Here is a 12,503-nt window from a genome sequence, read left to right on the forward strand (position 1 = left end):
GTCCTGATGTGTCCTGCCCTTGTCTGGCCGTTTCATGCTTGTCTTCTCCTTCATTCAGGGCAGAGGCCCAGTGAGCAGGCAGGGGAGGGAGGTGGTTTCATTTCCGGTTTGGGAGACTTTCACCTGTGGTCCTCATGCCTTACTCTCCTAGAACACAGCTGGGCTTGTTTAAAGGCAGGTTCCAGGTACCATCAACAGACAGCCCACTCAGAACTTCCCCCTAGATGGGGTTCACCCTTCCAGGGTCCTGGCCCCTGAGAACTGGCGAGGTGCAGCACCTGGGTGCCCTGCCTTGGGGCCCAGACTGGCAGCTCCCATGGCTGCCCCCACTGCCTCACACATGCAGCTTGCAGGCATCTGAAACTCAAATTGCCTGAAATAGATGAATGGTTCCTGCTCAATCACAGGTAATGCTGGAAAGCAAGCCTGAGACCAGAGACACCCCTGCTCCCTGGGTCTCCTGGGCTCTGGGCAGGGCTGGTGGGTGTCCGGGTAACTCCGGCATCTCTCCTGATGCCTCCCAGGCTCCTGCCTCCACTTCCTCCTCCCTCACCCTCCCTGCAGGAAGAGGCCTCTGCCCACCATCCAGCCCTGCCCATGCATCTGCGGTCTCTTCATTCCCACAGGGCCTAGATGGCAACTAGGACCATGGCAGTTGAGCCCCAGCTGACCTCTCTGCCCACATCTGTCCTCTCCATAGCCCTGACCACCTAGCATGGCTGGAACCTGCTGCCTGTCACAGCCGTGTGACTCTTTCAAGCCAGTCTATTTACCTGAGGGACCCTCCCACTCTGCACCCACATAGCATAGGACAATCTTGAGAGTCTCGGATGGATAGCATTGTCACCCTGGGCCCAGCTCTGTCCCCACATGGCTGTAGGCCTTTGCAGTTGGCTGGATGAAGGAGAGTCCAGTAAGCTCTGGGCTGAGCTGGGCACAGAGAAAGTAGACACAAACCTGGCAGGTTCCTCCTGGGACTGGTGAACATCTGGAAGCATTTCTGTGGGCGACCGAGCTTCACGCCTGCAGGGACGTCAGGATCATGCCCTCTGCCTCCACCCTGTGACTGATGAACATCTGTGTCCCTTGGCCTGTGGTCAAAGTTGGCAAGGTTGGCCTCAGAAAGCACGCTCGGAGTGACAGAGCCCATTAATGCTTTTATGGTTTCACTTGAAACCTTGACAAGTGTAACTCACCATCTCTGTTAAATAAACATTTCAAGTGCAGAAAGAAACACAGACCATCCGGAGCAGCTTGGGTGCCTCTGTGGTGGCTGCAGTGGCAGCTTCACTGCCTTCTCACCTGGGCAGAGCTGGGCCCCAACTCAGACCTAAAATCCCAGTCTGGACCTTACTCCTGGAGTCCAGACCCCCATCTGTCTCCAGGACTCAGGAGCCACCTCCCTGCTGGAGACGCTTCCTGCCTCCCATCCACATGGAGCTGCATGGCCCGGCCCCCTCCTCACCCTGTGACCGGGTATCACATGCACAATTCTCTCCTGCGCTTCCCTGGCCTTCTCAGTTGGAATCTGAAGCTTCAGGCTGGGGTGTGTGTTTTGGGGGAGCTTTTCAGATCGCGCCTCCCCTCTGGGGTGGCAAGACTGGGGGATGCTGTGTGCTGTGTGGGCGAGGACTGCAGGCTGGACAGAGAGCCACTGGCCCCAGGGAGGAGGCTGGACGGGCAGATGTCAGCGACATTCTTGCAGCCCCTGTGACCTTCAGCTTCTGCAGAGCAACCTGGGCTGGGTTTTGTGGCCACAATGTAGCTTTTATCTCTCCTTCTTTCTAGACTGAGGGGAGCTGGGGCCCCTCAGCCCCTTGGCCCCATATCCAAGCACAGAATCAGCTACGCCATGGCATCCTGCCCAGGGTTTCCAGGCAGGAGACCCCATCCAGTGGGGGGCTCCCCAGACACATCCAGGCTCACGCCCTCCCTGTCCTGGCCTTCTCAACCTGAGGATCATGTCGCACAGTAGCATTGAATTACTACATATTGTGTTTGCTGGACTGACGTCATGGTCAGGTCTTAGGATGACACATTTATCAATTCCTTTCCACATTTAAGCAGACATGTGTGTTCCTATTAAAAGGACCATTATTTTAGTCACCTCTGGCCATAACAAAATACACAGACTCAGGGGCTTAAACCACAGACATTTATATCTCACTATTGTGGAGGCTGGACATCCATGTCCTGGTGCCGGCAGACCCACCCACCGGTGAGTAACTGGGTGGATGGATGGATGGTGGGTGGGTGTCTGGTGAGGCCTTCCTGGCTTGCAGACAGTGCCTTCTCTCTGCATCTTCACACAGCCTTTCTCGTGCTGGGTGGGGAGAGTCCTCAAGTCCTTTCCTGTAAGGGCACCAGCCCCCTCATGAGGACTCTGCCCACAGGACTTCAAGTGTCCTAGTTACCTCCCAAAGACTGCCTCTCCAAATACCATCACACTGGGCTTTGGGCCCCAGCACAGGAGTGTTGGTGGCTGCCGTTCAGCCCTCAGCAATGACCAGCACCTACACGGAACCAACCATGTCAGTCCTGAGTGTGTCATGTGCATAAGTAATCCTGTGCAGTGGGTGTCACAAACATCAGACTGAAAGATCAGAATATTTAGCACAGGTGTTACCCAGAGGTGACCGAAGGAGCCTGGCTCCAAGGCCTCCCCTCCGAACCACAGCACATCACCTCTGGAGCATGTGCAACCTCCAGCAAGCACACATCTTCCCATCCCTAGATGCTCCAGAGAGCTGCGGCGCACCTGCGGGGTCACCTGGGCGCAGGGTGGGCCGCACCAGCACTTGGAGTATAATTAAGTGCAGCCAGGTGTGAAGCCAGCTCCCAGCTAGTGTGGGCTGGAGGAACAGGAGGGACTTCAGGGGCCATGAGGGTCAGACACCCCATGCTGGGCCGGCTGATGATGCTCTGTAGGTGCCGTGTGAGTGGCTCCTGCAGGGGCCAAGCGGGGGCCAAGCAGGTGCTCACAGCAGGTGGGAGAACATGCCTGTCCCCCAGGCTGGGTCTCCAGGGAATGAGCCCCACTCTTTGAGTTTGGGGATGGGGGCTTGGGTCTGTAACTAACTTTGCATTGTCCCTGACCTTTGAAGTCCTGCCTACCCCCAGCACAGGAGAGGTCTCAGCCCTGGGCAGGTGTCCTGCCAGAAGCCATCAGTCAATCAGAGTGTGGCAGGTGGAGCTCTTAGTGTGAGGTGTGGTGTCCAACAGGAAAGACTTGGCCTCCCGTGGTCCAGTCAGGAAAGGTACTGACCAGTCAGTAACAGAAAGCAGGCAGGGAGGTGGCGGCCTTCAGGACCAAGGGGCCTGGGGGACAGTGAGTGGGGGACAGGCTACAGGGAAGCATAGAGCACTAGAGAGAGGCCAGCGGGGCATCCCCAGCAGGGACATCCCCAGCAGGGATGCTCCCTTGGGAAAAGCGACTCCCGACCCTCATGGAGTCGGAAGGCAGTCGGAGCCGGGGAGCAGGCAGTGGCCCATAGGGCATAGACCTGGAGCCATCACGGCAGGGACCCCGAGCAGCACCAGCACACGTGTCCATGGGGAATTAGAGTGGGAGGCACACAAGCCCCTCTCATGAGGGTGACAAGACATCTCCAGGCCAATGCACCACCCTGACTTCCCACCCTGAAGAATGTTCTAGATGCCAAGATGGGCTTCCCTGTGATGGAGCTCAGCAGGGGCCGAGGGTTCATGAGCCCACTGTGCTTCAGAAGAGAGTGCCGCGGCAGCTGCAGGTCACCCTGAGGGGATCGAGGTGACAAACCTGGGCCAGGCCCAGTGGAGGCACAGTGGCAGGCCGCTGCCCCCACACCTGGCTCACCAGCCATCAGGGCACCCCCAAGTCCAGCCTGCTGACTCTTGCAGCCCTGCCCGAGGCCCTCAGGGTCCATCGCCCTCGATCTGGCCTGTGCCTGGTTTTTTTTTTTTTTTTTTTTTTTTGGTTTTTGGCCAGGGCTGGGTTTGAACTCACCACCTCCAGCATATGGGGCCAGCGCCCCACTTCTTGAGCCACAGGTGCCGCCCTGTGCCTGGTTTCTTTTCATTCTTTTTTCCTTCCTTTTCCTTCTTTCTTCTTCTTCTTCTTCTTTTTTTTTTCTGGCACCTTCATCTCCTTTTCTGCCCCTCCAGCTGCAGATGCCTGGGAATGTCCCTGCCTCTCCCACCCTTGCCTGGACGCCCCTTCTTCTCAAACCAAAGCCAGCCCTGCTGGAGCTGCCCCGTGTCATTGGGGCTACTTGTAACAGCCTTCGGGTGCTCTAACATCTTGCACCCCTCCCAGAGGAAGCAGCCCCAGCCACACAGATTAGGGGCCAGAAGCTACCCACAGACCCTGCCGTGTTCCATGTGTGCCCAGGCAGCGAGGCTGGAGGTCAGGGGACAGAGCAGAGGCAGCAGGGGTGAGGGGAGGACAGCCTAAGGGCACTGCAAGCACTGGCAGGACATGTGGGCAGCACTTACCTACTCTTACCAGAAGACAGACCCTCTCTTAATAAGCATTACCCGCCCCCCCCTGGGGTATTAAGAGAAGGGACAGTGCAGACCCCAGCCACCTGAGAGCACTGCTAACTCACTGGACAGTGTGTGCTGAAAAGGCTCAGGGCAACATCTTAAATCCAAAATTGCCCACTATTCCTGAAAACTTAAAATCCTAAGCCCTCTGCTAACTGATTGTGTGTCCCCCCAACCCCCTGCCAAGCAGACCCCAGAAACACCTTACTGTTCCCAATCTCAAACACTGCCCTGCCAGACATCCCTGCTGCAGAAGCCGTCCCGGGGGAGTACATGGGTCACTAGTGATCTCTAGCCCTCTGCAGCTGGACAGGGCGCTGAGAGGCAGGTCCAGGCTCCCACCCAGTGCACAGGGGTGACATTCATCTCTGACACTGACCTTGCAGCAACATCCTGGAACCAGCACTGTGCACAGAGCCCAGCAAGGCCACCTTCTTTCCTGGTGCCTCTCACCAGGTCTGGCGAGGAGGTCAGTGTTGCATTTCATCTCACCGAGACCGTAGCATAACAAAGGAGAAGCACTTCCATTTGACAAGAGCAGTCCTCTCTGGGCCTCCGCACAGAAGGTGCCAGAGGTTCAGCTCTCAACAATCTGGGTGGCCACGGATGCTGTAATGAAGCCTGAGAAGTATTCTTTGTGTGAGGGTGTCCTGGCACTGTGCTGACAGCCCCGTCAGGGCCCTAAAGGCCACTGGGCTGCTGGAGGCAGGAGTGTGACATGGCACAGGGGGCTGTGGGACAGTTCTGAGCGAGGTGCCGCAGGCCACCCACTGCTTCTTCAAACACGGATACTGGCTCTGCTGATCTCTGCAGAGGCCTCCCCGCCTCACGCCTGCTGAGAATCTGTCAGTGTGCCCGATGGCTCCTCCTGCAACACTCCCATCCAGCACCTGTCGTGTCTCAGAGACAGCCTGCACCTGTCCTCCGTGTGCACTTGAGTGGCCCCACTGCCCTGCAGTCAGCTGACCACACAGCAGCTGAGTGACCCTGCACACTGTGCTGCCAGGCTCCAGCCCACAGGATAGAGCAGGCACACCACTGTCCCCTCACTGTGGGCAGCTGTAAGCCCAGGCAAATGATGCGGCTCCCCAAGGGCTGCCGTGAAGTAGAGGAGACTACAGCCTGCAGTCCCGCCAGCCCCTCCCTGCCCGGAGAGTTTGCTACTTTCTTATTCATCCCCCAGGACCTGAGTACAGGCCAGAGCTGGAAGCTGGAAGCAGACATCATGAGGACTGGGCCGCCCAGCCAGGGCCTTCTGGTTCCAGCCAAGGAGCAGAGAGTGGGGAAGGCCCTGTCTCCTCAGGAAGAGGGGCTACTTCTTGGGCAGTCCCCTGGGCAACTTGGGGCAGGGCAGGGGGCAGCAACCACAGCACCAGCAAAGCTGTGACCCTGATGATGAGGACCCTTCCTCTTCAACCAACCACAGAGCACCTGCAGCTTCTCTCCCTGTCCACCAGCCGCTGGTCCCAGACCCAGGCAGCCATGGGGGCTGTAGCAACCAGATGAGGAGGCCCCAACCTGACAGCAAGAGCAGGAGGGGGAGCCCCACGGACAGGAAGTGCTGTAGAGAGGGCTCATGAAATGCCTGTGAATGCCCAGATGACAGACACTCAGATCAGGGGACACATAGTCCAGAAACGGCCTCCACATGTAGGGCCAACTGGTCTTGGACAAATGAGCCAAAGCAATTCGGTAGAGGGAGGGTGGGACAGTCTTTTCAACAAGCAGTGCTGGAAAGCTTGTATAACTGCATGCTAAGAAATCAAACACAACCTAAATCTCATACTTTATTTTAAAAATTATCCCCCAAATAGGTCACAGATCTAAGGGTAAAATGGAATGCTATAAAATGTTTAGAATAAAGCATTGGGGACCCTGGTGGCCTGGAGTCAGGTGGAGTTTTTAGACCTTACATCAAAAGCCTGAGCCATAAAGGATAAACCCATGGTGGTGGTTGGTTATGTGAACCTACGCATGCGTGGAAACCCACAGCAATGACAGCAAACAGAACCTACCAGAGGCCATGAATAATTCCAAACCTTTGGTCCTTGCTTGTTTGATGGCTTCCAGTCTCAAAAAGATAGAGTCCCCCAGACCCCTGCTCACTCCACTCAGGCCTCTGTAGCCCACATGCTGCACCCCACCCCTGACCTGGGCCCTGCTCGCTGGCCCTCCCTGGTCCCAGTCTTCACACCTCCCCAGCACAGGCTGGCATGTGTGGGCTCCAGGTAAGCCAAGACTCGCCCTGGTGCGGCATTCAGCAGCCTCTAGAAGGGCCCAGTACACAGGGGGCACTCGATTTACCAATTACCATTTGCTAAACACACACACCCCTTTCCATTAGAACAGCACGTGGAGGGAAGTCCTCCACTGATCCACTTTGCATCCCCACATGTGCACGTCTTACCTGGAAGCAGAAATGCTGAGGGGCCTGCACACACCTGGCTGGCCTCACCCCACCTGCCCTGCCCAGGGCCCTCTCTCTACTGCGGACTCTCACCCATGAAGAGGGGAAACAGAATCCGGGATGTGCCCTTCTGGGCTCAGTGTCCTTAGAGGACAGTACGCAGACACCCCGGAGAGCAAGGGCTCCAACAAGAACGGCTCATCTTCTCAGGTGTATCAAGCATGGATGTGCCTCTCAGGGCTGTGGGCCATCAGCACATGCAGAGATCCCTGGCCAGGGGGGCAGGACAGCCTGCAGGGCCTGGCAGCTTCCCCGGCGGGGTCCTGCACCAGGCACCTGCACCCATGGACCCACAGAAGGTGCAACAGACAAGAGGCTTTGCGGTCAGGGGATTCCTAAGAAGGGGCATTGTCAGTTGATGCTTGTGAGAGTTAGATCCCAAACAGCTGAGAGACAGAAGCCCCTATCTGACCCTGGGGGATGCAAGCATAGCATTTCCAAGGCTGCTAATGGGAGCAGGACACGGCACAAGACAGACATGCAGAGCCAGGGGAGGCCTGGAGGCTGGGCAGACCCTGGAACTTGGCCACACAGCTTAGGGTCTGTGTCAGGGTGCGGGCTGGGGAGCCCCCCTCCGGCTGGCCAGCATAGTCCCCCAAGTTCTGTGCAGGAGGTGGCCTGTGAAGAGGGCATTCTGCCCAGCTGCATGTTTTCTGGGTCAGGAAAAGGCAAACAAACAAAGACCCACTGACATGGCCATGAGGAGCAGAGCTTCTGAAATAATAAGACCTGTGTGGCGTGGACTTATTTTATTTTAACCTCAAGGGAAAGAGGAGTTAATCTTGTGGGATCAGAACCGTTTTTGAAAATGAAACTCCCAATACACTATAATAGAAGAGAGAAACCTGAGTGGTCGGGGGGCCTTGCTTCACCCAGCCAGGTCGGGGCTCCACCTTCGAGGAGGGGACTTGTCTGGTATCCATGGCAGAGTCAGCTGAGGCAGCTCCGCCGTCACTCATTAACGCTGGTGTCAGAAGGCAGTGTTGGTCTTCCCAGAGGGGATCTATTTGGAAAACTAACTACCTCCCCAAACCTGCAGACTTTATGGCCCCTGCCCAGAGGGTGAGGGAGGGGAGGCCCCGTCCTACAGCAGGATGTGGTACTTCAGAGCCCGCGGCACCCGGTTGATGACCAGCCTCCCGTCGTAGCTCAGGGAGGCAAAGAGCCACGGGTCAGCGGACGACCACTCCACGGCATACACGCTATCCTCATGCTCCTCGTAGGTGGCGATGACACTGTCCTGCAGTGGCTCCTTGCTCCTGCAACCCAACAGAGATATGGATGTGGGCAGGGTGGGCAGGACAGGCAGGGCGGATGGGGCGACCCCACCAGGGGATGTGTTGAGCTGGTGGGACGGTCCCCACAGATGCATGGGAGGCCTCACTGGCACTACTCTCTCATGCTGTCTTGGTGTCTCTGACCCTGATGGGTGCCAGGGGGACATTCTGTCAGAGCTATGACATGGTCCCCTGGTAAGGGGAGAGGACGTGGAGGGGGGTGGTTACCATGTCTCAACCGAGAGGTAAACAGATGGCAGATTCCCACTGCAGAGAAGGCTTCAGATAGAGGCACCTTCACACAGGCCATCTCTGGCACTTGGGTGGGCAGGGGAAGGACTCAGAGCAAAGGCATATAAAGAATCTGGGGACAGAGTGACAAGCCCTGTCCCACTGACAGGCTCAGCCTGCACAGCTCCACTGAGTCTCTGTGCTCTGGAATCTGGGGTGTGAACCTCAGTGGCAGCGTCTGAATCACCTTCAGCCACCTCAGAGGAAGCAGCTGCCACATGGTGTCTCCTCTGTGCCAACACACAGGCACAGCCCCTGGGCACTCCGGGAGCCCAGCGGCATCCCTGCTGTGCCTGGCTAGGAGAGGACCCCAGAGCCCCGTGTGATTCAGGGCAGTGGGCTGGCATGAAGAGGGTCCTTCAGCTATCTCCCAACACTGGGCACAATCAGGATCAGAAAACAGCACACAGAGAGGGATTTGGGGAAAATACAGAGCAGGATGAAGGGACTGGAAATACATCCTGGCTGAGCGCACTTTGCGGGGCCTCGGGGGCTTGGGAGGCACAGCCCTGCCGCCGGCCAGCCGAAGGCCCTGAGCAAACAGTCAGCAACTCTGAAGTGCACACACGCTCAGGGCACAGGGTGACAGCAGGGGTGACTCTCAGGACCAGTCAGGGCTCAGACGTGAAGTCCTGCCTGTGGTACTGAGTAAGGCTATGTCACGGGGTACACGCAGAGGGACACAGACGTCACAAAACCCAGCCCGGGTTCCCGTCACAGGCACCAACTCCAGTGCCCCTAGACGCAAGGAAGGAGGTCACTGTGACCACACCCTGCAGGAAGCCCTCTCTGGGAGAGCAGCTCGCAGCTGCTGTGCCCTCACTTGTCCTCCGGTTGGTGGTCCTCCTGGTCACTGATGTCGTCGTCATCCACCAAGTGGCCAAAGGGCTCCGAGGAGATGGACACCATGTTGGAGAGGATGACCCTGCTGTCACTGCTGCCGGTGAGGACCAGCTGGTCGTGCGAGTGGTTGTAGCGGACATTCCACACCCTGCGAAGGGTAAGGACCAGGCTGAGCTGCGCAGGTTCCACGGAGGAGGCCAGCACAAGGCCGCACTGGACAATGCCAGGCCACCAACCCAACCCCCCAGCCCACGGTCTGACGCTAGGTGCTTTCAGCAGAGCTGACTGTGTGCTTCTCTAAAACATTCCCATCAGCCCCAGCAGACAGACCAGAAAGACGAAATGTTAGCTGAAAGCTTCAGGGGGAGAGGGCTCATGGTTGGATAGTCCTGACGAGCTTTCCAAAATTCTAAGAACAAAACTGCCCCAAGAGCAGCACACAGATTATCAACAGCCTGTAAATCAAACAAAGCCCCATGACATCTTCCCAACCACCAGCCTGAGACAAGGGCCTGGGGTTGTGTCCCATGTTCTGACCGTGAGGACCGGCCTTCTCTCCACTGTGCCAGGTCCTGGTGAGCTCCAGGCTCCTCCCTCTGCTAAGGCCCAGGCCTCCCCCGGGGCCTGGGGCCCCAGTGATTGCAGACCCTGCCTGCGTGGAGGTGCTCCGGCTGCCAAGGTCACGGTTAGGTGTATCCACTTGGACTGCAGGAAATTAGAGCAGCACATTGATCAAATCTGTACACTAGTATTCTGTGCTTTAATTTTCTGATTGTAGAAGTATTAGAGCTTCTGATAAGTAATTCAAACAATCAGAGGTGGAGGCCATGGACCACAAAACCCTGTGAGTGCCCTCCTTGCCTGGGGGGGACCGCTGGTGACAGCACAGCTCTTGCTCTCTCAGACTTTCCTTCCGTGTGTGTGTGTGTGTGTGCGTGTGTGTGTGTGTACCCATGTGCACATCCCACACAGGCTTCATTAGAATGAAAGGGTTTATGGGGTACATCCTACTGTACACCGTGGATGGTTCCACTGACTTAGAAAGACCACATGGCAAACATCCAGGTAATATTCTAGGAATAATTAGGGATCTTGGGCCTCTTTCTGCACCCACACAGGTGTAAACATGCCTCTTGTTTTCTGAAAGCTGCACCATCTCACTACATGGATGTCAGTGCATTTACCTAACCGGCCCCACTGATGGGCAGGCGGGCAGTTCCAGCTTCCTGGCATTGCAAACAATGCTGTGTGAACATCTGTGCACATTTATTTTTGCATACTTGAACTGGCACTGTTTTGAAAGAAAACAGAACTTAGTCTTTTTCTTCTTTTCCTACTTTTATAAATCGGTATTTGGAATTAGCGTTTTTTAGGGAAGATGAACTGCTTGATTGGGTGACTCACTACAGCACAAACTAAGCCCATTCGTGCCTTCCCAGCGGGAGGTTGTCAGCAAAGCACATTCAAACCCGTCCCCGAAGCCGCGAGTGGCAAGCCCACCAGTGGGAATGCTCCTCCAGGGTCTTCACAGGCTCGCTGACATTCCGGGTGTCCCAGAACTTCACCTTGCAGTCGTCCCCACAGCTGGCCAAGTAGTACTGCTTGTTGGGGTTGAAGTCGAGGTCCCGCACCAGCTGGCCATGGGCGTTCTCCACACAGTAGATCTGGCTGAGGGAGGACAGGGAGAGCAGAGAGCACCCCATGGACTCAGAGCTGCCCCGGAGCTTGGCTGGCACACACCAGCTTCCCAGGGTCCTGCCTAACTCCCTGGCCCAGACACCTGGGTCCCCAGATATCACTCCTGACCAAAGAGGCTGGCGCCAGGCGCTCCCTCCCCAGCAAGTCAGCGTAATGCACTCTGGTCTCTCTGGCCCTGTGAGCTGCGAATGTGATACTGGTTTGAGGCCATCAGAACTGTAACGTCTGAAGAGGTTAATGTAACTCCATTTGGGAATGAAGAGGTTAATGTAACTGCATCTTGGAACTAACTCCCCACTCCTCTCCTGGGCAAAGTCGCCCAGAAGGAATCAGTCTATCAAAAGGAGACTGGCTCCCTCCTCTGCACTTCTTGGCAGCCAGTCTGACGGGGACCGGCTTCCCCCTCCTCCCCACTCCGCATTTCTGGGCAAGGTCAATCAGCCCAGATGGAACTAGTCTACCAGAAGTGGACAGGCAACCCTCCTCTGGAAAGTCCCTAAGCGTAAACGCACCCTATAGCACCTCTGGCGTATCAGGTGGTGCCAAGCATCCCTGGACAACAGCTCAGTCTCTGGCAACCCCTCCTGACAAAACGCCCAGTGAAATTCCTCTATACGCTTTAAAAACCTCCCCTGGCTTCATTTCAGGGTCGCCCTTCCCCCGCTACGCTGTAGGGTGGAGTGACCCAAGCATATGCTTGCAAATAAAGCCCTTCATTGTCTTTGCCTGTGTGTGGTGGTCTCTCAGCGGCGATTTTGGTCCTAACAACGTCGTGGCTTGAGCAGGAGTGAGCCTCATGCCACGTGAAGCAGACTTTGGACGGGACACCTGATAAGGTTTTGGAAGGTTAGAGGGAAGACGCAGAAGGACAGAAGACAGGGACAGAGGCAGAACTGGGCTGCTGGCGCTGACACAGACACTCTCACACACCAGGCAGGACCATTAAGTCTATGAACTCACCCTAGAAAACATGCTACCCACCCCACTGCTGACGACCACTACTGTCACCCTCCAGGTGCTCCCCTTGGCCTTCTGGTGACCACAGTGGTATACGGTACTTTTCCTAGGATGAGTTTGAGAAACTTAACTGTCCAACCTCATACATACATATATACACACATAGGGGGCCAGAAATGTGTACACACATTAAAAAAAGACAAGACTGTATTTAAATTTGTAACACTGGCTTGGCATCCATAGCTCAGCGGTTAGGGTGCTGGCCACATGCACTGGCACTAGTGGGTTTGGACTCAGCCTGGGCCTGTTAAACAACAACAACAAAAATAGCCAGGCATTGTGGTGGGCGCCTGTAGTCCCAGCTGCTTGGGAAGCTGAGGCAAGAGAATCACTTAAGCCCAAGAGTTTGAGGTTGCTGTGAGCTGTGATGCCACAGCACTCTACTG

General features: G+C 56.3%; 1 protein-coding gene across 2 annotated transcripts in view; it reads right to left on the reverse strand.

The window, feature by feature from the left end:
- Positions 1-7,725: 7,725 nt before the first annotated feature.
- Positions 7,726-12,503, reverse strand: part of EIPR1 (EARP complex and GARP complex interacting protein 1) — a 148,963-nt gene continuing 144,185 nt past the window's right edge. For both annotated transcript variants that reach the window (XM_003798558.3, XM_023518423.1), the window contains 3 exons: positions 10,903-11,070; positions 9,383-9,550; positions 7,726-8,250 (listed from right to left, as the gene is read on the reverse strand). In XM_003798558.3, coding sequence (XP_003798606.1) covers positions 8,076-8,250; positions 9,383-9,550; positions 10,903-11,070 — 511 coding nt within the window. In that variant the 3' untranslated portion in view covers positions 7,726-8,075. The remainder of the gene's footprint in view (positions 8,251-9,382; positions 9,551-10,902; positions 11,071-12,503) is intronic.

The sequence above is a fragment of the Otolemur garnettii genome, unplaced genomic scaffold (genome assembly GCF_000181295.1).
Source record: "Otolemur garnettii isolate 467f Iridium unplaced genomic scaffold, OtoGar3 scaffold00139, whole genome shotgun sequence".
In the NCBI taxonomy this organism is placed as follows: domain Eukaryota; kingdom Metazoa; phylum Chordata; class Mammalia; order Primates; family Galagidae; genus Otolemur; species Otolemur garnettii.